General features: G+C 48.3%; 1 protein-coding gene across 1 annotated transcript in view; it reads right to left on the bottom strand.

The window, feature by feature from the left end:
* Positions 1–25,269, bottom strand: part of LOC119963627 — an 83,099-nt gene that overhangs the window by 5,439 nt on the left and 52,391 nt on the right. Inside the window, exons 10-11 of the mRNA XM_038792956.1 lie at positions 4,368–4,531; positions 1,739–1,883 (exon numbers count right to left, since the gene is read on the bottom strand). Coding sequence (XP_038648884.1) covers positions 1,739–1,883; positions 4,368–4,531 — 309 coding nt within the window. The remainder of the gene's footprint in view (positions 1–1,738; positions 1,884–4,367; positions 4,532–25,269) is intronic.

Here is a 25,269-nt window from a genome sequence, read left to right as displayed (position 1 = left end):
AAAACAGAAAATGCTGGACTATCTCAGCAGGTCCGACAATATCTGTGAAGAGAGAAGGGAGCTAACGTTTTGAGTCTGGATGACAAAGAGTCACCCGAGAGTTCCAGGATGTAGCTGACATGCACACTCTTTGCCATCCAGGCTCGAAACATTCGCTCCCTTCTCTCTCCACAGATGCTGTCAGATTGTGATTGTCCAGCATTTTCTGTTTTTATCTCTATTATAAGGTTTGCTCTTTACAGAATCTCAGAATTTCAGGGCTGAAGGAAGCCATTCAGCCTGTCATGTCTGCACCAGCTCACTGAATGGGCAATTCACTGAGTGCCATTCTCCTGCCTTCTCCCCTGGTTAGGAGTCTCCTAAAACTAATATTATGACCAGTATGACATCTTTTATTTCTAGAATACTCAGAACAATACACTGAATAACCAGGCTGGTCATTAAACCTGCTATCCAACTGATCAGTGAGGTGCAGATCCAGGGCCTTCTGGATTGACAACAGCTTGATCCTTGATACAGCCAGTCCCAACAGAATCCTATGGCAGTGTATGATGGTGAGCAATAGCAGACTGCCAAGGAGTTCCCGGCAGCTGCAGCAGCAGTGACTCAGTGTCCTGTTGTCCTGAGTCTAGGGTCAATTTAATCCCGTCATCCTTTAGTATAAGAGGAGCAGCCTCCACCAATCACCACAGGCCTTCAGGGAGCATTTAAATATAGGTTGTCGGAAAGCACAGTTAGGTACAGGGACAAGCACAACACTGAGGAAATGTGGGAACTCTTTAAAATAAAAGAAATGTATTGATTGAAATACACAATATAAATATCTCGCACTGTGTCACTCAATCATGAAAACCTTGAGGGATTTTTTTCTTTACTCAGCTGAAGTTTTGTGACAAAGTCCCGTTGGACTGAAAGGAACTCCTGTGGTGACAGTGGGAAGTCGGGGGGGGGGGGGGGGGGGGGGGGGGGGCAGGAGAGGACAAGCTTCTGCTCTCCAAATCTTCTTGCAGCAGTTACTGTGGAGACGCAGCTGGGTTCGCATGACAGACAAATTGATAGTCTTCCCAATCGCATCATTTGCTATTCACAAATATCAGTGGCTGTTCAGTCAGCAATGTCAGCCACATGTGAATTCAATGGAGATACCCAGTTAGCTAACGAATCAAGCTAATGTACGGAAGGAGAGCATAGACGGCTCTTTGAAAGGTGTCCATCCTCTTTGCAGGACAGGTTTTAATGGTTCCCTGGCATGGATTCACTTTGGCGAATTGGAAGGAGGTGAATCTGTAAAATCTGAGGACTTTTCTAACTCTAATTGCCATGGAGTGAGCGGTGCCTGCAGTGGAGTGACTCTGTAAATTCATGATGAAGCTGTATACCCGGGAATCTTTCAAGTACCCGAACACTGCAATTTTACAAATTAACACGATGGGAGGTGTAAGACGAGTGTATATTGAGCACAATTACAGTATAAATAAATTCAATGCACTAAAATTCAGACTTCTTTGGTCTTTTCAGCCAAATAATAGCCGAACAGCAGCGTTACTATTCAAGGTACTGAGGAAATTCAGGGTCATGAGAAAGGTTAACTGTAGACTGCCATATAGAAGATATAAACCACTTATAGATTCAGCAAAGACTGTGTAAACCTTGACTGATTCTATCATAGGAAAAAGACACAAAACACTAAACTGTTCTGAAAATGGTTCATACACATATTACAGTTATTGTAACTTACAGATTGCAGTGTGCTGCCGTGAGTACCCATCCTGGTTTGATTAATATTCCTCCACATATATGACGTCTATAAAGTTGGATTGATGCCATGTAAGGTTTGGAATGAGGTCTGACATTTTGACCCCCGATGATTTCCACACAGTCATCTGAAAGAACAAAAACAGAGAAACTGGATATTGCCTGAGAACAGAACTGTGAGTGATATAGAGAACACTACAAGTGCTGAAGTGTATAAGGTGGTCAGAGTCACTAATTGCTTCAAACTGGGTTGAATCTGGAGAGGACATATGTAGCTTGCTTCTGAAATTGAATGTTGGACTTTATCTCTGTGGAATGGGAGAGCTGTGGATGCCCCTTCGCCTGGAAAAACCGCTCTTAGATTCTATCAGCAGCAATTTGGGTAGCGAATTACTGACGATGAAGATCATGTAGAACCTGCAAAATATACAATCCTCAGAGGGAATGAGCTCTGGGCTAGCAGCAGCTGCCAGCTGCTTTGTTGAGCCATGAGGAGCATTGCTGCTCCTTCCTGAGATGGCAACACTGATGTACGAGGAGAAACTGAGTCGGTTAGGATTATATTCGCTGAAGTTTAGAAGAATGGGGGGAGTGGTATTGCACAAAAGCCTATAAATCTCTAACAAGACCAGACAAGGGAATGCAGGAACGATGTTACTGATGGTGGGGGAGTCCAGAACCAGGGGTCACAGTCTAAGGATATGGGGTGTAGCATTTAGGCCTGAGATGAGGAGAAATTTATTCACCCGGAGATTGGTGAGCCTGTGGAAAGTAGTTGAGGCCAAAACATTGTGGTCAGAATTCTCAGTTGCGAGTCGCTCTGCTACCGTCGGAGAATTTGGCGATCAGCCAAATCTCTCATTCACTGCAGCGGGAACGGAGATTCCCACTGCTGTGAACGGACAGGGAATCCCGCCTGCATGTTTTCAAGAAATAACTCTTTGGGATAAAGGGATCAAAGGATATTGGGGGAAAGCAGCAGCCGGTTACTGAGTTGAATGATCAGCCATGATTATAATGAATGGTGGAGCAGCCTCGAAGGGCCAAATGCTTATTTTCTGCTCCTAGTTTTTATGTTTGCAACTCCACAAAGTATAAATATTTTCACAGTTTGGAGCCATTTACCAATGGCCTTCAGCATTCTCTCTCGGCACCACTGGTAATACGAATTAAAACCTGGTACAAATAGACGGAGAATCTCTGTCCAATTATGCACTTAGTAAAAAAGGCCAAATAGACTTGCTGTAAATTTGTATCTGGTTCCAAGACATTGAATTGCAGCTAAAGAGATATGTTTCTCTTCCTTCCATCTCTCCAACACTTGCAGGAGTACATTTCACAGCCATTACGTTTTTTCTAGGGCCTTGCCCCAGTGGCATTCTTCACATACACAATGATGGGTAGATTTAACTGTCTCAAAGGCTCTCCATCATCTGCAATGCTCAAGTCACAACATGATGGGGTATTTGACACAATTCAAAAAGGAGCAGTTCAGCTGACCAATGCCTTTATCTCTCAGCCATTCTGGGGATATGGAACTACTCATTTTGGATTTAAAGCAATAGTGGATGATGGAAAGGGTGTTGCAGAAGAAGATTTCAGCTGGTCCACAGGCTGCCTGAAGTAAGTGAAAACTTCTGGCAACAAGCCATTAAGCGTGGGGCTAGTGTTGCAAAGGATGTTAAAGGAGTGAGGGTGGAGAACCTACGGCAGAAGAAGTCTTAACGTTTAATATCGAAGTCGACAGAACATTCTTCATTCTGGCCGCAATAAGGAAGGTTTTAGAACTTGCCCGAGGATGTGTCAGTTTCCCACCTACTCTACCGTGGGACAGCTGTGCTTTATTTATTTAAAAATTTAGAGTACTCAATTATTTTTTTTCCAATTAACCAATCCATCTACCCTGCACATCTTTGAGTTGTGGGGGTGCGACCCACGCAGATACGGGCAGAATGTGCAAACTCCACATGGGTCCTCAGTGCCGTGAAGCAGCAGTGCTAACCACTGTGCCACTGTGCTGCCCAGCTTTGCTTTAAAATACATTCAGAGCTTCTTGTGATCATGGGACCCCGGCTTATATTTCTTAATCTAGAGTCTGGTGGGAGCTTCATCTACTCTCAGGCCAAGGAATTAAAATGGGACTGGGAAAACAATGGGACATAGAGCTGCTCCTTTAAAAAAAAAAGTAGTGTGCCCAATTCTTTTTTTTTTCCAATTAAGGGGCAATTTAGCGTGTTCAATCCACCTACCTTGCACATCTTTGGGTTGTGGGGGCGAAACCCACGCAAACACAAGGAGAATGTGCAAACCACACGGACAGTGACCCAGAGCTGGGACAGAACCTGGGACCCTGGCGCCGTGAGGCAGCAGGGCTAATCCACTGCTCCACCGTGCTGCCCTAAGCTGTTCCTTTTTAACTGCTCCTTTCATTTTATCCTGATCAAAACAAATTAAAATTCCCCCTTTTATTATCATTACACTTCCAGCAGTTACGTTTTTAAAGCTCACACTAATTGAAAGTTTCTGTTTGTCCACAACAGAAACTCACACATACATTTCAACTAATAATTCCTATCAATATGTGTTGGACCAAAATACTTAGACATACTTACCGCCTGGTATTAGGAAGTAAATAATCACTGCAGATCTGAATAAAGCCTGAAATATCATCGTTGCAGTCAATTTGTGAGTGGTGAGTGTGCGCACCTTCTGGCAATTTATAACAAAGATTGAGGGTGTGGTTTGCCAGTTTGGTTGGATTTTTTCTCTACCATCTCTTTGGGGGGGGTCATGGGTACAATTTCTCAGAAATTTTCAAGTTTAAAACATGTTAGTTCCTCATTTCTGACTAAGACTAATGTCAAATTTACATCAAAGAGATGTGGATGGTTCACAGTCCTTCCTTTTTTTCTGAGGCTATGTGCTTTTTACTGAGCACACTTTTCATTATTTTCCGAGTATTAGTCCAACCTGCTGAGGTTTCAAGTCTCTGCAAATTGAAGCTTGAGTTGAGCATCTGGAATAACCGAGAATCATCTCCCCATCACATCCAAGCACAACACCGAATGGAACGGGGGGATGGAGGTCAATCCTAACTGACCACTGGGAATGGGCTGTAATGGCTTGAAAATTGTATCTGACCGGTTACCGTCCAGTCTGCAATCCAGCCGTAGGCCCTGACCGAGGTGGCAGAGGATCAGCTGCCTGTCTGGTTCAGCACAAGACCACTTTTAATGTGTTAATTGGTTTGCTGTACAGCAATTTCGAGGCACCAATGGGCAGAAATTCTCTTCTTGGTCTCACAAAAATGTTCCACTCACTCGAAAAGCTTTTCCACCTATTGGGCGGGATTTAGCAGACCTGTTAACTGTCGGTGTAAATCCCCTCAAGGCCACAAAATATCATGAGGCCAAAAACAGTATTTGTGCCAGCGTGATATCCGATCTGAGCTGCCAAGGAGTGAGGTCTTTAGATAATAATAATAATCTTTATTGTCACAAGTAGGCTTACATTGACACTTCAATTAAGTGACTAGGTGAGCGTGAAAATCCCACAATCGTCACATTCCGGCGCCTGTTCGGGCACACCGAGGGAGAATTCAGAATGTCCAAATTACCAAACAGCTCGAGTTTTGGAATTAGTGGGAGGAAACTGGAGCACCCGGAGGAATCCCACGCAGACACGGGGTGAACGTGCAGACTCCGCACAGACAGTGACCCACGCCGGGAATTGAACCTGCGACACTGGCGCGGTGAAGCAACAGTGCTAACCACTGTGCTACCGTGATACACAACTATGGGCTTTCGTTAAAAGATCTTGCCTACATTCCCAATGTTACCCCCTTCTTTGCTGGAGGAGGTGTTGATAGTGTTCGGGATAGAGGGGGGAGTTACCTCTGCTATTTTTGGAAAATTATGGAAGCAGCGTCAGAATCCCTGGATAGGGTTAAGGCCAAATGGGGGGAGGAATTGGGGGAGATGTTGGAAGAAGGGCTTTGGTATGAATAATTACAGAGGATAAATGCATCGACCTCATGCGCGATGTTGGCACTAATACAATTGGAGGTAGTTAACAGAACACATTTGACGAGGTCGAGAATGAGTCGCCTGTTTGAATGGGTTGAGGACATTTGTGACAGAGGGGGCCGACCAATCATGTACACATGTTTTGTCGTGCCTGAAACTGAGGAAATTCTCAAACACCTTCATTAGCACCATGTCGTCAGTGTTACAGTTGGACCTAGAACCCAGTCCACTGGGAGCCATGTTCAGGGTGTCAGACTTGCCAGAGCTCCAGGCAGGGGCGGGGCAGATGTCTCAGCCTTTGCCTTGCTGGTGGCAAGGAGGCGGATCCTCTTGGGTCGGAGGTCAGTTTCGCCACCCTGTGCATCAGTATGGCTGGAAGACTTAATGTAGTTTCTGAGCCTAGAGAAGGTTAAATTTAGTTTAAGAGGGAATGAGGAGGAGTTGCATAAAAGATGGCGTCCGTTCATATCTCACTTTAAGGAATTAGCCTTAGTCAGCAGCTAAAAGAGGGGGGTCAATGAAGGACAGTCACGGATTGACAATGAGTACCATTCACCAGTGGCTAACTGGATTCCACTCATTGACCATGAGCAACTGAAAGGAGAGAGAGGCATCGACATGCACTGCATGGGGGACATGGCCAAGGGAAGCCTGAGCATGAACAAAGCTTTGAGGAGGACAGAGTCAAAGAGCAGAGGTAACTTGCCAGATCGCAGATTTATCATCGAAGCGTCTTCTCCTTAAAAATGAGAGAGGCAATGCCGGACGCAATTGTCCAGATACATTTTGTACCTCACATATGTCACATTCTTCATGAAGACTTGACACTACTTGGGTGGAGGGTTCCGCCTGCCAATGACTTTGAAGATGATGGCAGCACTCGATTTCCTTGCCTCTGGGTCTTCCCAGGGATCAACAGGGAACCTGTGCAGCATCTGTCAGTCCCCAACACATTGATGCATGAAGGTGGTCACCGATAAAGGGGGGCCCATCAAATGTCAGATTTGCTCCAGACAAGGATAGCCAGGCTGAAAGATTCACTGCATTTGCAGTTATTTCAGGCTTCCCAAGACTGCAGGGTGTAATAGACTGCACCCTTGTAGCTATCCAGGCTCCCTGGCAGCAGAACCTAGTGTTTATAATCCGCAAGGGCTGCCATTCCATTAACGTGCAACTCGCGTGCAACCATCGGAAGAACATAATGCATGTGTGCGCAGGTTACTCTGAGTGTTGCCATGACTCCTGCATTCTCAGCCACTCGCAGGTACCTGGGATTTTAAGGGGTCAGAACATCTGCAGGGATGGTTACTTGGGGAGAACATTGGCTGATGACTTCGAGGCATTGCCCTCAAACTCATGTCGAGGAGAGGTTCAAAACTGCTCACAGCGTCACACGTTCCATTAGAGAGCAGACCATAGGGCTTCCAAAGATACAATTCAGATGTCTGAACTACTCAGGTGGTTCTTTTCAATATGTTTAGAGAGGGTCTTATGGATGTTTGCAGTTTGCTGAACCCTTGAATATCTGGCTTTGCAAAGAGGTGATCCCTTGTCAGAGGGTGAACTGGAGGAGGATGAGAGTTCTTTGGACGAGGAAGTTGCGGAGGAAACTCAGGGGGCTGATGAGGGTCAATCTGAGGATGTCATGGAGGAGGGAAGATATGGGAGATGTGTCCGTGGCAGGTTCCAGGAGGAGTAAAGTTGAGTGAGGTCATCTTGACACAAGTCCCCTCGCCCTCCAAGCCATTCCCTGTCATTTCAGGGGATAGACGAACCATCACTGAGAGGATGGGTCCTGCAGTTGGGTGTTCTGACCTTATGACTCGTTAGGATTTGATCATAGCTGTGGTCAGCGGTGAGCAACTAATTGGCTCACTCTGTCAACTTAAAGTACACTGAGGAATGTCATGATGCTAGACAAGGCTTAATGCTTTTGACACTATCTAATGGTGCACATACTGCCACGAGTGAGATGCAGACCAGCGTGGGGGTCTCATTCTAAAGTTCATGGGCGTGATTCTCCCAGACAGGGAGAAATCGTAAGGCTGGCGTCAAAACCGGGCGGGTTTGACGCCAACCTCCCCCTCCCCGACCGGGAACCGATTCTGGTCCCTGGTCGGGGCTAGCATGCCGCGGCCGTGAACTCCGGCATCGCGGGCTTGACGAATTTCGTTAAGCCCGCTTGCCAGAGTTTGCACCGGCTGACGCGTCACATGACATCAGCCGCGCATGCGCAGATTGGAAGACTCCAACCCGCGCATGCGCAGATGACGTCATCGCGCATTTGCGCGAAACACGCGCATGCGCGGGCCGGGATGCCCCTCAGCCGCCCCGCGAATTGATACAGCGGGGCGGCGGAAGGACAAAGAGTGCGCGGGAATCGGACCCGCTGCCCGCGATCGGTGCCCACCGATCGCGGGCCCATGGCATCCTTGGCACGGCCGTGGTACTGCCGTGCCAATCGGTGCCATGGTTGCCAAGATCGGGACTTTACGGCCGTTTTTATGAACGGCCAGGCCAGGTGTGTTTGCCGTTCGTAAAGACGGCCGTAAAGGCCTTGGAAATTGGCCCATCGGCCAGCTGAGAATCGCTGCTGGCCGTAAAAAAACGGCGGCAGCGATTCGTGTCGGGAGTTGGGCGTGGGGTGGGGGGGGAGAATAGCGGGAGGGCGTCGGACCAGTGTGGCCGTAAAAATTTACGACCCCCGCTATTCTCCACACCGTCGTGAGTGCGGAGAATTGCGCCCCATGTCTTGTGTTCAGACACTCACAGTGGGGAGAACCAAATGCCACTAAAGTATCATTGCTGATGAAATGTCCTCGACCATTCCTGTCCCTTGAGGAATAAGGGTTCAAATCTTCCCCATCATACACTATTTTTTTTAAATATAAATTTAGAGTACCCAATTATTTTTTTTCTAACTGAGGGGCAATTTAGCTTGGCCAATCCACCTAACGAGCACATTTTTTGGGGTTGTGGGGATGAAACCCACGCAGACTCGGGGAGAATGTGCAAACTTCACATGGACAATGACCCAGGGCCGGAATTCGGACCCGGGTCCTCAGCGCCGTAGTCCCAGTGCTAACCACTGTGCCGCCATGCTGCCCCTCCCATCATACACTATTGATAAAGATTTAAACACATGATCACAATGGTCTGGAGATTAGTTACATTGAGGTTGACATCACATGAATGTTCATCTATTAATGGGACTGTCACATGATTAGGAAGATGACTAACTCTCGTGAGAAGAAGATTCCAAAGTCCAAAATCATATTTCCAATTAATTAATTTATTTATTTATTTTCACGTGTGTCGAGGTACAGTGAAAAGTATTATTCTGCTTACAGTCCTGGCAGATCGCTCCATACATATAAACATAGAACATAACCATAATTATAGAACATACTATAATTATCGTCATAAAATATGTAGGAAGAGGATCAGCAGGGGAGAGTTTGCAGAGAGTAGCCTTGGGAAAATTTTTAAAATCCAGCTGGAACCCATTGTTTATTTTTGTGCCCTATGTTCAGTCAGGAAGAGGAAGAGCTCGTCCAATTCTCTTGTAGTTTGCCTCCTTGGCTCCGAACTGTTGTTTGGAGAAATGCTCGAGCAGCCCTCCAATCGCTTCAATCACTCCGCTCCCTGATCCACACAGCTTCTGCCGATCTCTCCCTTCAATGTACCACCGGGGCTATAGCCCTGCTGCCACTGAACCATTCCCCACCTTCCCAGCGACTCTCGCTGACCAGCAAGCCAGCTGGACTGACCTCCACCATCTGCTGGATGCAGCCCAGGCACAGTGAGCGTCTGAAAGGTGGCGTCACCCACTCCGGCAGCTGCTCCCGGCAAACCGGGCACAGGCACTGGCCCAGACGGAGGGTCAGAACCGCGGGCCGGGCAGCGCCTTGTGCTCGGCCTCTTTCGCCCAATTGTGGCCGTTGACTAGAACATTCACAGACCCATCTAATGAGTTTCAATATGTACAATTTACTTATAGTGACAGCACATCTCATTCCCATGTTACCTACATCATACTGATGACCACCAGAATGTGTGGCCATGGAGTGCAGGGCCGAGCGCAAATCGGACAAGACTTGCTGGACCATTGTCTCCATGGTGATTGCTAACCTCCCCACGGTGGCATCAAGGTGCTTCCTTGTTAGAGCCATGACGTCAGACAGAATGCAGATGGACTCCTCCATTGTTCGCTCATGTCTTCTGAGAGACTCTTGGACCTCTGCCTGATGTTCCATTGTCTGCCATTGGATCTCCATCGGTAAGCTGCCAGCCGATTCCAGGGGCTCATCATCTGACCAGGACAAAGTGGATGGCTGATCTCCAGCAGCCCTCTGAGTGCCGGAGACCTGGGTTGTCCCTGCCTCCGATTGCCGTGAGTGGTGTCAGTGAGGTGATCGCCAGAAAGTGACCCCAGGTCTAATCTGGAGCTATGCTGCCCTGAGGTGTGTGTCTCTGTGCTGGTGGAGGATGCGAGTGAATAATCTGGTTGGTTGCCAATAGCGCAGTAACTGGTTTAGCTTTTAAAAATGTCTTGAGTTTAAAATGGCAACTAACCATGTGACATTTATTGCACTAAATAACATATTGATTTAGGCTGCAAAATGATCGCCACACTAAAACTATTGATTTTGAAACTACCACCAGCTTCCTGGACTGCGTTGCGCTTCAGGCCTGGTTGCCAGCCATGCTGACCCCAGGAGGTCAGCCTCCCAGGCCAGAGAGATGATTGTCAGATGATTTCTGCACCTGGTCTCCTTGATCAAGGCATCACAGTCTGATGGCTGAAGCAGGGTGCTGACTTCTTGTTGAGGGTGATGGCCTTTTGCTTGTGGCTCAGGGCCATCTTGAGCAGTCTCCTGGTGACTGGTGAACTGCAGGGACTGATATATGTGTGTGTAGCACTTGCGTTTAAATATAGCTTTGGGTTTCTCAAACCCAGTAGCTAATGGCCGGCGGACGAATTATCTCTCAGCCCATCAGCTGATTCAGAGATAAAATCATTCATGCAGAATTTATTAGGCTGCAAGCACAGCATCGGGTGCAAGTTCACATCATTCCGGCCAGCAGGAACGGCGTGCCAGAACCATCCGCCACTGCACTTGGTTCCACCCATTCATTTTCCTCTTCTCTTCCTGGATTTTCCCAGATCTATTGAACACTTGCAGAATTTATTGTATTGATTTCAGTGTGTGTCTTGACTCAGTGCCTCTCGCCTCTATGTCGGAGGTTTGTAAGTTCAAACTTTACTGCAGGATTTGAGCAACCTCAATGCAAAAGCGAGGGCGTCCCATTCTGTCAAATGAGAAACAGTTCAGATCTCATTTTCCCTCAGCGATAAAACAGCCCAAGACATTATTCCAAGGGGGGCCCGGGATTTCCCCATTTTCCGAAACAAAATGTCTTCCTCAACCAACAATAAGAACAGATTATTTGGTCATTTCTTTCATTGCTATGTACAAATTGGTTGTTATCTGTGCCCACAATTCACCTGTGACTACACTTCCAAATTACATCCTTGGTTGTGAAGCACTTCAGGACAAGCTGAGCTCATGCAAGACGTTATATAAATGCATGCCTGTCCTTCCTTCTTAACAGTACCCGAGAGTATTGGGGATCAGTCTAGTACAAGTATCAGACAGACGGAGCAACACAAAATGGCACCTAAAAGAACCAAAGAGCAGACAATAGGTGGATAAACTTATTTGAGTGTCTAGAATATTTTTGCGGGACCAAGTGGAGCAGTCTTGTCCATTGGTGCCTCAAAATTGCCCCACAGCAAACCAATTAACACATTAAAAATGGTCTTGTGCTGAACCAGACAGGCAGCTGAGCCTCCGCCACCTCGGTCAGTATCTTTTGATGGATGAATGGATTGCAGACTGAGCGATAACTTGTCAGAGATCATTTTCAGGCAATTACAGCCCATTCCCACCAAGTGGTCGGTTAGAATTGACCTCCACCCCCTGAAATACGCAGTTTGAAACCTCGGCAGGACGGACTGACATTAGGGAAATAATGAAAAGAGTGCTCAGTAAAAAGCACGTAGCCTCAGAAAAAAATGAAGAACTGTGAAATGTCCACATCCCTTTGATTTAAACTTCACTTTGTGCTTTTATTTACTTATTTCCTGTAGTAATCCACGGGAGGCAGGAGTTCTGTCACCACACCAATATTTATTTACAATAACAATATTACAGGAGCAGCTACAAACAGTGCTGCTAGCAGTCCAGTCAACTTAAGACTCTTCACAAAGCCTACACAGGTGATTATATGGGCCGCCTCAATGAGCTATCATTGAGGGAGCTCATACTCCAATTGGCCAACCAATAAAGCCAATTGGAGTTCATTACACCCCAAGGTCCGAAGAATTCCTGCCAGCTGGCATTCCTCTGAGCTTCTTCCTGCTCCTCCTGTCTGGGTCTGTCACCTCTGTGTCGTCCGCCGGGTCGTTCTCCGAAGTGGGCGGGGTGTACCTTATAGGTGCCCGTCTTTTCCTTGACAACCTCCTTGGAAGTTGGTCTTCCTCCTCCTTGGGGAGAGGTGTCGCGGCGGCCTCGTCGAGTGTGTCCATCTCCGACTCTGATGACTGGATGACGTGGTCTGGAGAAATTGCTCGGCGCTGGGGTGTGGGTATCCTTTCCGTCTGGGCTATCCCAGCTTGAGGCGGTCCTGCTTCGCCTGCCTCCAGGTGTGGTTCCGCTGCCCTTATTTGATCTAGGTGTTTCTTCAGCACCTTACCTCCTATTGAAACCTCATAGGATATGGGCCCTGTTTAGGACTCTACCGTGCCTTTGACACACGTTGGTCCATTCCCATAATTCTTGACCCAAACCGGTGCCCCCACCTGGAAATGTCTCTGCTGCCGACTATTATCATGCCCCCTGCGTTGGGCCTCCTGTTGTTTCTCCACTTTCCCCATTAAATTTGGGAAAAGGAGACTCAGCCTTGTTCGCAGCCGCCTTCCCATTAAGAGTTCAGCTGGCGGTATGCCCGTTGTGGAATGCGGTGTGGTCCTGTAATCAAACAGCCAGCGGAAGAGCTTTGTGTCTATTGACGCTGCCGGCTGCTTCTTGAGTCCCGCTTTAAGTGTCTGGATCGCTCTCTCTGCCAGGCCGTTGGTCGCTGGATGGTAAGGAGCCGTTTTGATGTGACGGACTCCGTTTTCCTTCAGGAATTTTCCAAATTCCCCACTTGTGAATGCCGTTCCGTTGTCCGACACCAATACCTCCGGAAGTCCATGTGTTGCAAACGAGGCCCTGAGCTTTTCAATTGTCGATGCTGTGCTTGCCGTGTTTACCCGGTGGATGTCCAACCATTTGGAGTGGGCGTCCACTATCACCAAAAACATTGAGCCCATGAAAGGGCCGGCGTGGTCAATATGCAGGCGGGTCCACGGTCTGCCTGGCCATTCCCACGGGTGCAATGGCGCCGCTGGTGGCACTCTTTGCCCCTGTTGGCACTCCTGGCACCGACGTACCAAGGCTGCTATGTCTGTGTCCAAACCTGGCCACCAAACGTAGCTTCGAGCTAGCATCTTCATTTTAGACACCCCTGGGTGTCCGTGATGTAACTCAGTTAAGATTGCCTGATGGCCCTGAGCTGGGACGATTACCCGGGCTCCCCATAATAGGATACCGCCTTCTACGATTATTTGGGGCTCCACTGGTCTTTCCAGTTCCCCTGTTAGCAGTAAATGCTTCATCTTGGCTAAAACTGGGTCTTTTTGCGTCCACAACCGAATATGTTGTGCGTCTACTGGTAGGGTGTCCAAAAAATTTAGAGTCATTACTGTCTCCTCTACTTTTGGTATTTGCGGTGGAGTGTCCGGGAGGGGAAGTCTGCTCAAAGCGGGCTGGTTTAGCTCACAAGGCTACTCGCTGGCTTTTAAAGCAGACCAAGCAGGCTAGCAGCACGGTTCGGTTCCCGTACCAGCCTCCCCGGATAGGCGCCGGAATGTGGCGACTAGGGGCTTTTCACAGTAACTTCATTGAAGCCTACTCGTGACAATAAGCGATTTTCATTTCATTTTCATTTCATGTGCTATTCGCGTTCCCGGTCTGTGCTCCAGAACGTATCTATATGCCGCCAGTAGCAACGCCCAGCATTGGATTCTAGCTGATGCAATCGGGGGTATTGACTTGTCTTCTTTTAATTACCCTAATAACGGCTTATGGTCCGTCACTATGGTGAATTTCCGCCCGTACAGATACTGGTGAAATATTTTTACTTCGAATATCACCGCCAGTCCTTCCTTCTCGATTTGGGTGTACTTCCTCTCAGCCATCGCCAAGGTCCTCGAAGCATAGGCTATTGGCCGTTCTTCCCCATTCCTTCCTCTATGGGCTAAGACGGCTCCTACCCCGTAGGGGGATGCATCACAAGTGACCACCAACTCCTTCCTTGGGTCATAATGCTCTAGGACATATTCGGATGACAGCTGTTCCTTAATGTCCCTAAATGCTCGGTTTTGGCGGGTGGACCATTTCCATTCTTGCCCCTTTTTTAGTAGCCGGTGGAGGGGTTCTAGGATGGATGCCCTATTTTCAATAAATTTTCCATAATAGGTTACCAACCCTAGAAATGATCGTAACTCCTGGACCGTGGTGGGAGCTGGGGCTTCTTTTATTGCCCTTACTCTGTCTTCTAATGGATGTAAGCCTGACTCGTCTACTTTATATCCCAGGTACGTCACTTGTGGGGCCAGAAAAACACATTTTTCCCTTTTTAACCGTACACCTGCCTTTGCGAAACACCTGAGCACTTCCTCCAGGTTCCTTAAGTGTTCCCTGTTTGTCCTACCCGTGGTTAAGGCATCGTCCAAATAAATCGCCACCTGCGGTAGTCCCTGCAGAATATTTTCCATCGTACGCTGGAATATAGCGCAGGCTGATGACACTCCAAAAGGTAGCCTAGTATAACGAAAAAGGCCCTTCAGGGTGTTGATCGTAGCGAACTTCTGGGAGCCCTTGTCCAGTTTTAACTGCAGGTAGGCGTGGCTCATGTCTAGTTTCGTGAACAAAAGCCCACCTGCCAATTTGGCATATAGGTCGTCTATTTTCGGGATTGGGTATTTGTCCAGCAGTGCGTATTTGCTTACTGTCTGTTTGAAATCACCACAGAGACGTATCGAGCCGTCTGGCTTCAAAATTGGTACCACCGGCGCTGCCCATTCCGAGAACTGTACTGGTCTGATAATGCCGTCGCGCCGTAACCTTTCTATTTCGTCATCTACTTTCTTCCTTAATGCAAAAGGTACTGGCCTAGCCTTACAAAATTTCGGAAGGGCTTCTGGGTCCACGTGCAAAGTTGCTTTGGCGCCTATGATTTCCCCCAAACCTTCCTGGAAGACCTCCGGGTATTTTTGGAGTACTCCACCCAACTGCCCGCTTTCACTCTGGAAAATTTTCATCCAATCTAATTTTAGGTCTTTCAGCCAGTTCCATCCAATTAAGCTCGATCCGGAGCCCTCTACTATCGTCAACGGTAATCTGAGCAATTGTTTCTCATATTCCACAGGTACATGAGTCGTGCCTAGAACTTCCAGGGGTTCCCCCGTGTAGGTACTAAGTTTCGTCGATGTTTTTGTTAGGGTTAGTGGCTGGAGTCCATCTTTGATTTTTCTAAATGCTGCCACTCCCATTACTGATACGGCCGCACCCGTATCTATTTCCATTATTGTCGGCCGCCCGTTCACCCGTGGGGTAATCCTAATGGGTTCTGCTTTCTTCGTTACAATATTATATAATTGTTCCCCTTCAGAGGAGGATGGGGCGTCTAGGTTGTGTACTTCCCTGCGTCCCCACCTGCTATTCCTCTTTTGCCACCTCCTTCTTGGGTTTCTGTCGTTGTTACCCCACTCTGTCTGGTGCCAGAAACGGTCCTTCTCTGTTGGGGGAGCCTCAGCCGGTACTTCCCTCTGTCTCCAGTTAGTCCTGGCAGACTTGGCGGCAGTTCTGGGGTTTTCGTTTTTTCCTCTTTTCCTCAGGTTTTTCCTGAGAGCGGCTATCTGGTAGCAGGACCCGTTGTGGTAGTCCCTCTCACAGGTATCTACCTCCATTGGTGTGCCCTGTAGTTCCTGCGCCCCACTTGCTGCCTTTTCTAGGGACAGTGCGAGCTGTAACGCCTGCCTGCAGTCTAGCTCCGTTTCCGCCAACAGGCGTTTCTGTATTGTGAGGCCGTTTATATCACACACTAACCGGTCCCAAAGCATTTAATTTAGCGTCGGGCCGAACTCACATTTTTCTGCCAGCCTTCTCAGGCGGGTCAAGAAATTCGTGACTGATTCCCTGACTTCCCGCTTCGCTGTGTAGAATCTGTAACTATGCAAAATGAGGGGTGGTTTTGGGTCGTAGCGCTCTTTCACCAATTCCGTTACTTCTTGGAAAGTTTTTAGTGTCCGGCGCATCGGGATAAGTCAGACTACGTATAATGGTGAAAGCGGAGGGTCCGCACGCCGACAGCAGGATAAGCCGTCTCCTTTCGTCCGTCAGTATATCATTTGCCCGGAAGAAGTAACACATTCTCTCCACATACTGGGACCAGTCCTCAATAGCCGGGTCAAATGCCTCTAACCTCCCAAAAAACGGCATTTTTAAAATGGAAAGGCTTACTCTCCGAGTGCGGCAGCTGGTCTCCGCAAAATTCTTAGTTTACCTCATCGCCACTGTAGTAATCCACAGGAGGCAGGAATTCCGTCACCACACCAATATTTATTTACAATAACGATATTACAGGAGCAGCTACAAACAGTGCTGCTAGCGTCCAGTCAACTTAAGACTGCTCACAAAGCCTACACAGGTGATTATATGGGCCCCCTCAATGAGCTATCATTGAGGGAGCTCATACTCCAATTGGCCAACCAATAAAGCCAATTGGAGTTCATTACATTTCCCCTTTTCTGTTCAATCTTCTGTCTCATCAGTTATTTCAGCACGGCTTTATCATGGAAGGTCATGCCTGAAAAACTGAAAAAATTCTTTGAGGAGGTAATGAGGAGGTTAGACAAAGGAGAGCCAGTGGACTTGATCTATTTGGATTTCCAAAAGGCCTTTGACAAGATGCCGTTTAGAAGGCTGCAAAATAAGATGAGAGCCCATGGTGTTAGGGGCAAGGTACTGGCATGGATAGAGGATTGGCTGACTGGCAGAGGCAGTGGGGATCAAGGGATCTTTTTCAGGATGGTAGTCGGTGACTAATGGTATTCTGCAGGGGTCAGTGTTGGGAACACAACTTTTCACAATATACATTAACAATCTGGAAGAAGGAACCAAGAGCATTGTTGCTAAGTTTGCAGATGATACAAAGGTATGTAGAGGGATAAGTAGCATTGAGGAAGTGGCAGCCAGTGATTAGTGGTGTGCCTCAGGGGTCGGTGCTGGGACCCCAACTTTTCATAACATACATTAATGATCTGGAAGAAGGAACTGAAGGCACTGTTGCTACGTTTTCAGATGATACAAAGACCTGTAGAGGGCAGGTAGTATTCAGGAAGCAGCTTGGCTGCAGAAGGACTTGGACAGGTTTGGAGATTGGGCAAAGAAGTGGCAGATGGAATACAATGTGAAAAAGTGTGAGGTTATGCACTTTGATAGGAAGAATAGAGGCATAGATTATTTTCTAAAAGGGAATCGGATTTGGGAATCAGAAGCACAAAGGGACTTAAGAGTTCTAGTTTAGGATTCTCTTAAGGTTAACATGCAGGTACAGTTGGCAGTTAGGAATGCAATGTTAGCATTCATTTTGAGAAGGGATGTACTGTTGGGGTTGTGTAAGGCACTGGTCAGATCCTGTTAGGAATATTGTGAGCAGATTGGGCTCCTTATCTAAGGAGGGATGTGCTGGCCTTGGAGGTGCTCCAGAGGAGGTTCACAAGAATGATATCTGGAATAAAAGGCTTGTCATATGAGGAGCAGTTGAGGACTCTGGGTCCATACTTGATGGTGTTTAGAAGGATGAGGAGGGATCTCATTGAAACCTACAGAATACTGAGAGGTCTAGATAGAGTGGACATGGAGAAGATGTTTCCACTTGTAGGAAAGACGAGAACCCGAGGGCACAGGCTCAGACTGAAGAGACGATCCTTTAAACCTGAGATGAGGAGGACTTTCTTCAGCCAGAGGGTGGTGATTCTTTTTCTTTTATTCGTTCATGGGGCATGGGTGCTTCTGGTTGGGCCAGCATTTATTGCCCATCCCTAATTGCCCTTGAGGGGGCAGTTAAGAATCAACTACATTTCTATGAGCATGGATTTGGATGTAGGCCAGACCGTGTAAGGATGGCAGATTTCCTTCCCTAAAGGATATTAGTGAACCAGATGAGTTTTACAACAATCGGCTATGGTTTCATGATCATCATTAGACTTTTAATTCCAGATTTTTTATTTAATTCAAAGTTCACCATCTGCAGTGGCAGGATTCGATAACAGGTCCCCAGACCATTACTCTGGGTTTCTGGTTTACTAGTCCAGTGACAATTACCACTACGCCACTGCCTCCTCATAATCTGTGGAACTCATTGCCGCAGAAGGATGTGGAGGCTAAATCACTGAGTGATTGTAAGACAGAGATAGATAGGTTCTAGATTAATAAGAGGATCAGGGGTTACGAGGAGAAGGCAGGAGAATGGAGATGAGAAACATATCAACCATGATTGAATTGCGGAGCAGACTCGATGGGCCGAGTGGCCTAATTCTGCTCTTATGTCTTATGGTCTTATCTATTTCCAACAATCTTCACTGATCAAACTGTTATTCACATTGCTCACTGCGGTCAGTGTTAGAAATGAGGAACTAACATGTTTTAAACATGAGAAACTTGTAAAGAACTGCACCCATGACCCTCAAAAGATACTGAAAGATTTTAGAGAATATATTGAATCAAACTGAGAAACCGCATCTTCAGAATGTGATATAAATATACAGAAGATGTGTAAACTCACTACTCACAAATTGATTGCAACAATATTTCAGGCTTTATTCAGATCTGCAATGATTATTTATTTCCTAACACCAGGCGGTAAGTATGTCTAAGTAAGTATTTTGATCCAACACATATTTATAGGACTTGTTAGTTGGAATGTATGTGTGAGTTTTTATTTTGGGCAAACAGAAACTTTCAATTAGTATGAGCTTTAAAAACATGATTTCTGGAAGTGTAATGATAATAAAATGGGGAATATTAACTCGTTTTGATCAGGACGAAATGAAAGAAGCAGTTAAAAAGGAGCAGCTCTATATCCCATTCTTTTCCCAGTCCCATTTTAATTCCTTGGCCTGGGAGTGGATGAAACGCCTACCAGACTCTAGATTAAGAAATATAAGCCAGGGGTCCCATGGTCACAGGAAGCTCTGAATGTATTTTAAAGCACAGCTGAGCAGCACAGTGGCACAGTGGCACTGCGGTTTCACGGTGCTGAGGAGCCGGGTTCGGCCCCGACACCGGGTCACTGTCCATATGGAGCTTGAACATTCTCACCGTGTCTGCGTGGGTCTCACCCGCACAAGCCAAAGATGTTCAGGATAGATGGGTGGCCATGCTAAATTGCCCCTTAATGGGGAAAAAAAATAATTGGGTACTTTAAATTCATTTTAAAAAAATAAATAAAACACAGCTGTCCCGCCAGGTAGGTTGGTGGGAAACTGACACATCGTCAGGTAAGTTCTAAAACCTTCCTTCCTTATTGCGGCCAGAACGAAGAATGTTCTGTCGAGCCTGATGAGAAAGGTTAAGGCTCCTTCTGTCATAGGTTCTCCACCCTCACTCCTTTAACATCTCTTGCAACATTAACCCCACGCTTATCTATTTGGTTGCAGAAGCTTTCACTTGCTTCAGGCAGCCTGTGGACCTCAAGACAAGAAGACCATAAGACATAGGAGCAGAATTAGGCCACTCAGTCCATCGAGTCTGCTCCGCCATTCAACCATGGCTGATACTTTTCTCAATACCATTCTCCTGCATTCTCCTCATAACCCCTGATCACCTTATTAATCAAGAACCTATCTATCTCCGTCTTAAAGACACTCAATGATTTGGCCTCCACAGCCTTCTGCGGCAAAGAATTACACTTTCACCATCCTCTGGCTGAAGAGTCCCTTTAGTCTGAGAATGTGTCCTCTGGTTCTAGTTTATCCTGCAAGTCGAAACGCCCTCTCCACGTCCACTCTATCGAGGCCTTGCAGTATCCAGTAAGTTTTAATAAGATCCCCCCTCATTCTCCTCAATTCCAATGAGTACAGACCCAGAGACGCCAGCCGTTCCTCATATGACAAGCTCTTCATTCCAAGGATCATTCTTGTGAACCTCTCTGGAACATTTCCAAGGCCAGCACATCCTTCCTTCCGCAAATTACGTTCATATGTTGGGTTACGGGTATAGGGTGGATACGTGGGTTTGAGTAGGGTGATCATGGCTCGGCACAACATTGAGGGCTGAAGGGCCTGTTCTGTGCTGTACTGTTCTATGTTCTATGTTCTATGTTCTGGTCCTGTCCAAAGCTGGAGGATTACTGGAAAGAGGCTGTTAGGGTAATCTCTAAAGTGGTGCACGTGAAACTGGACCTGGGCCCTCGGGAGGCCATATTCGGGGTGTCGGACCAGCCGGGGTTGGAAACAGGTGCGGAGGCAGATGTTGTAGCCTTCACCTCGTTGATCGCCCGAAGGCGGATCCTGATGGGTTGGAGAGCAACCTCTCCACCCTGTGCCCTGGCGTTTCGGGGAGACCTGTTGGAATTCATGACTCTGGAGTAGGTTAAGTTTGAACTGAGGGGAAGGATGGAGGGGTTCTACAATTCATGGGCGTTATTCATTATGCACTTTCAAGAACTGGATAACATTGAACATTAGTTGGGGGGGGGGGGCGTTGGGAGGGTTGGGGGGGAGGGTGACTGACTGTATGTGTTAATGCTGACTATGGGTGATTCCTGATTCCTGTTTGTCATTTGTTTATGTTAAAATGCAGGCTAATGTTTGGGGGTTTGGTGGGAGGATGGGATTGTTGTTATTGATATGGGGATTAACATTATATTTGTTACTGATTGTTGTTTATTATTGGTGGGTGCAAATAGGGAGGTGGGAGGATAAAAATGTTTTTTTAAAAAACCTAAAGAGAATCTTGAACAAGGGCCGAAGTCCCGTTGCTGACAGGCCTCTCCCACCGGAGGAATCAAAACACCTCTGATGCTGGCGGGATTTGCGGCGCGGGCGGGCTCCGGGGCCTGGGGGGGGGGGGGCGTTGGGCGATCTGACCCCAGGGGGTGCCCCCACGGTGGCCTGGCCCGCGATCGGGGCCCACCGATCGGCGGGCGGGCCTGTGCCGTGGGGGTACTCTTTTTCTTCCGCCCTGCCATGGCCTTCACCATGGCGGGAGCAGAAGAGACCCCCTCCCCTGCGCATGCGTCGGTATGACGTCAGCAGCCGCCCACACACCAGCGCATGCGTGGACTTCCAAGGCCTTTCGGCCCCAGCTGGCGGGGCGCCAAAGGCTGCTCGCGCCGGTCGACGGAGCGGCAACCGCTCCGGCGCGGGCCTAGCCTCTCAATGTGAGGGCTTGGCCCCTAAAGGTGCGGAGAATTCCGCACCTTTTGGGGAGGCCCGAGTGGTTGACGCCACTCCAATACGCCGGGATCCCCACCCCGCCGGGTAGGGGAGAATTCCGGCCAAGGACTCCCAAGTCCCTTTGTGCTTCTGATTTCCTGAGCATTTCCTCATTTAGAAAATAGTCTATGCCTCCATTCTTCCTTCCAAAGTGCATAACCTCATACTTCCATATTGTATTCCATCTGCCACTGCTTTGCCCACTGTCCTAGCCTGTCCAAGTCCTTCTGCAGCCCCCCCTGTTTCCTCAATACTACCTGCCCCACTACAGATCTTTATATCATCTGCAAACTTAGCAACAATGCCTTCAGTTCCTTCTTCCAGATCATTAATATCTATTGTGAAATGTTGTGGTCCCAGCACTGACCCCAGAGGCACACCACTAGTCACCAACTGCCATCTTGTTAAAGGCCTTCTGTAAATCTAAATAAATCACGTCCACGGGTTCTCCTTTGTCTAGCTTCCTTGTTACCTCCTCAAAGAACTCTAACAGATTTGTCGAACATGGCCTGCCCTTGACGAATCCATGCAGACTTAGTCCTATTTTATCATGCACTTCCAAATACTCCGCAATCTCATCTTTAATAATGGACTCTAAAATCTTACCAATGACCGAAGTCAGGCTAATAATAGGCCTATAATTTCCTATCTTCTGCCTCCCTCCCTGTAAACAGTGGTGTCACATTAGCCACTTTCCAGTTCTCTGGATCCCACCCTGCCTCCAGTGATTCCTGAAAGATCACCACCAGTGCTTCCACAATCTCCTCAGCTATCTCTTTTAGAAATCTTGGATGTAGTCTATCCGGTCCAGGTGATTTATCCATCTTCAGAACTTTCAGTTTCCCTAGAACCTTCTCCTTAGTGATGGCCACTACATCACCTGTGCCCCCTGATTCTCCTGGAGCTCTGGCATCCCACTGGTGTCTTGCACCGTGAAGACTGATTCAAAGTAACTATACAGTTCCTCTGCCATTTCTTTGTTTCTTATTATTACTTCTCCAGCTATATTTTCCACTGGTCCAATGTCTATTTCTTCTGCACCCCCCTTTCCATCATCCAGCTTTAAATCCAAAATAAGTAGCTCCATAACTCCAGGGTAGCTGAGAGGTAAAGGCATTGATCAGCTGAACTGCTCCTTTGTCTTCTGTGGTTGCGAGAAGTTGGAGAGATACTGGAAAGTGGTGTTTGGGATGCTGTCCAAACCTGTTGGGGTGGAGGTCAAGCCGGACCAAATGGTGGCGATTTTCGGGGTAATGGAGCTGATGGAGGGAAGGGAGCTGATGTTGTGGCCTTCGCTTCTCTAATTGCCTGAAGAAGGATCTTGTTGAGTTGGAGGATGGATACGCCATAGAGGGTAAAGGCCTGGCTGGGGGACCTGGATGACTTTTTACAGTTGGAAAAGATCAAATTAGAGTTGAGGGGGTAGAAGGAGGGCTTTGAGACATAGTGGGGGTTGTTCATGACAATGTTTGAGGAATTGTTCTTTGCAGGGCAGGGGGGAGGGTAGGGGGTTAAAACAGGTACAAATTGTACAAACTGTGGATTGTGAGGTTGTTGAGTGTGATGCTGTGTATGTTACTGTTCTTTTTACATGTTTGTAATAAAATACATTAAAAAATAGTGACTCATCTTTAAGCACAACCTTGTGATGCTTTCATCATGAGCAGCATGGCTGGGAGCTGCAGTAGTGAGAAGACCTTCAGCCTGAAGCTTCAGTGCAACACAAGGTTTTTTTTAACCTCTTCATGAACCTGTTGCTTGCTCTTCTCTGATCCTCGAATCTCTTCTGAGGGGCCACTTCCCCTCAGTGCATTTTCTAATCCGCCTGGTTAAGAGACTGGGAAATGCTGCGATATTCTTCCCACCTTGCTTACACAGATCTTACATATTTCCATGTCTGTGGTACATACACTTTAGCACCGAGAACATGCCTGGCAGTACAAATTAGATGGAGACCACAGAATCATGGGCAAAATGCTGGCAGCATTGGTGAGTGTAATCACCCCCACAAGGCTCATGGGGATACCCTAATTGATCTCCCCGTGGGACTCGTGGAATATGAGCTGCCCCGTTCGTGAGCAGAGGCCTGCCCAGCTGGGGCTCATAATTATCTTGTACAAATGCCAGCCCGGACAGAAACTGACCTGTTGGTAACGTCGAATGGGACTAATAATGTTGTTGTATTTCCCACTTTGGACAGTTTCTTCTAATGGTGAATAAACAAACATTCACCCAACTGCAAGGCCTACTGAACCTTTATAGTGCAGGGAGGAATAGAGACAATGCTTCAAGTACTTAGGGCGCGATTCTCCCAATGGGAGACGAGAGGCGAAATTCTCCGACCCTTCGGCCGGCGGTGGCGTTATTCCCGCTCCCGCCGGGTTTTTAATTCTCCGAGCGGCCAAAAACCGGCACTGAGGGGTTGCGGCGTTGAGAGGGAGGGGGGGTTGTGGCGTTGAGAGGGGGGGGTTGCGGCGTTGGGCGGCGTTGGAGGGGGGTAGGGGTTGTGGGGAGGGGGGTAGGGGTGTGGAGGGGGGTAGGGGTGGTGAGGGGGTAGGGGCGTTGGAGGGGGTAGGGGTGGTGAGGGGAGGTAGGGCCGTTGGAGGGTGGTGAGGGGGGGTTGGGGTAGGGGGCAGCGGCGTGCAGGATGGGGGCGACGGTGCGTTGGCCCCGGGCATCTGTCGCCCCCTCCTTCACGCCGATGCCCCCTACCCCAACCCCCCCTCACCACCCCACCCCCCTCCAACGCTCCTACCCCCCTCACCACCCCTACCCCCTCCAACGCCCCTACCCCCCTCCCCACCACCCCTACCCCCCTCCAACGCCCCTACCCCCCTCCAACGCTTCTACCCCCCTCACCACCCTACCCCCTCCAATGCCCCTACCCCCCTCCCCACCACTCCTACCCCATGCGTGGTTGTCGTCTTCCCCTCCGCTGCCCCGCAAGACGTGGCGGCTTGATATTGCGGGGCGGCGCAGGGGAAAGAGTGCTTCTCTTAGAGACGCCGACCCGACGATCGGTGGGCACCGATCGCGGGCCAGACCCCCACTGAGCACCCTCCTGGTGTTCGATCCTCCCCCCCACCCCCCCCCCCCCAACAGGCCGCACACGCAGCGCTTGCGTGCTGTTCACGCCGGCAGCGACCAGGTGTGGTTGGTGCCGGCGTGAACTGGTTGTATTGGGCAGGTCGCTCAGCCCATCCGGGCTGGAGAATCGCCGCTCGACCGTTAGAAACGGCGAGCGGCGATTTTCCGAGTGGCCTGTCGTGAAACGCGGCACGCCGTTTTGGGGGGTGTTAGGAGAATCGCGTGCGGATGCCAGGGCGGCGTGCAGGGAATCGCCCGGCACTCCCGCGATTCTCGCGCCCTTAGAGTCTCGAGAGTCTTATAGACTTGACATGCTACCTCTGGGCCGGATTTACAGGCCCTTCCCGACAATGGGATCCTCTGGTCCCACCAAACTCAAACTCTACCATGGGTTCCCAGCAGCGGGACGAATGAGCCATCTAAATTGCCATTTACTTTATGGGGTCAGGAAGATCCCACGAACTGTCAATGACGAGACATCTCCGCCATGGGAAAATCTGCTGCAAGGGATGGTGGGGGTTGTGCGGGGTGAGCTGGAAAATTCTGGCCCCTGTTTCTCTCTCTTTTAGCTTTGCACTCGGTGACAAATGTCCACCAGCCACAAACACAATTGGAAACAATTGGCCCTCTTTCTATTGAACTCGTGAGCAAACGCTTGGTTAGATGACACAAAAGTTTCTAATAACAGGGGAGAAATCATTGAATTCGATTTTGTCCCTTCATCGGTAAATATTTATGACTATTAAGGGAACTTAATCAATCAAAGTTCCATGTTCATACTTATAAAGAGTT

The sequence above is a fragment of the Scyliorhinus canicula genome, chromosome 3, assembly GCF_902713615.1.
Source record: "Scyliorhinus canicula chromosome 3, sScyCan1.1, whole genome shotgun sequence".
Lineage (NCBI taxonomy): Eukaryota > Metazoa > Chordata > Chondrichthyes > Carcharhiniformes > Scyliorhinidae > Scyliorhinus > Scyliorhinus canicula.
The sequence above is the reverse complement of the archived record's forward strand: the minus strand, read 5'-3'. Positions and strand labels throughout refer to the sequence as shown.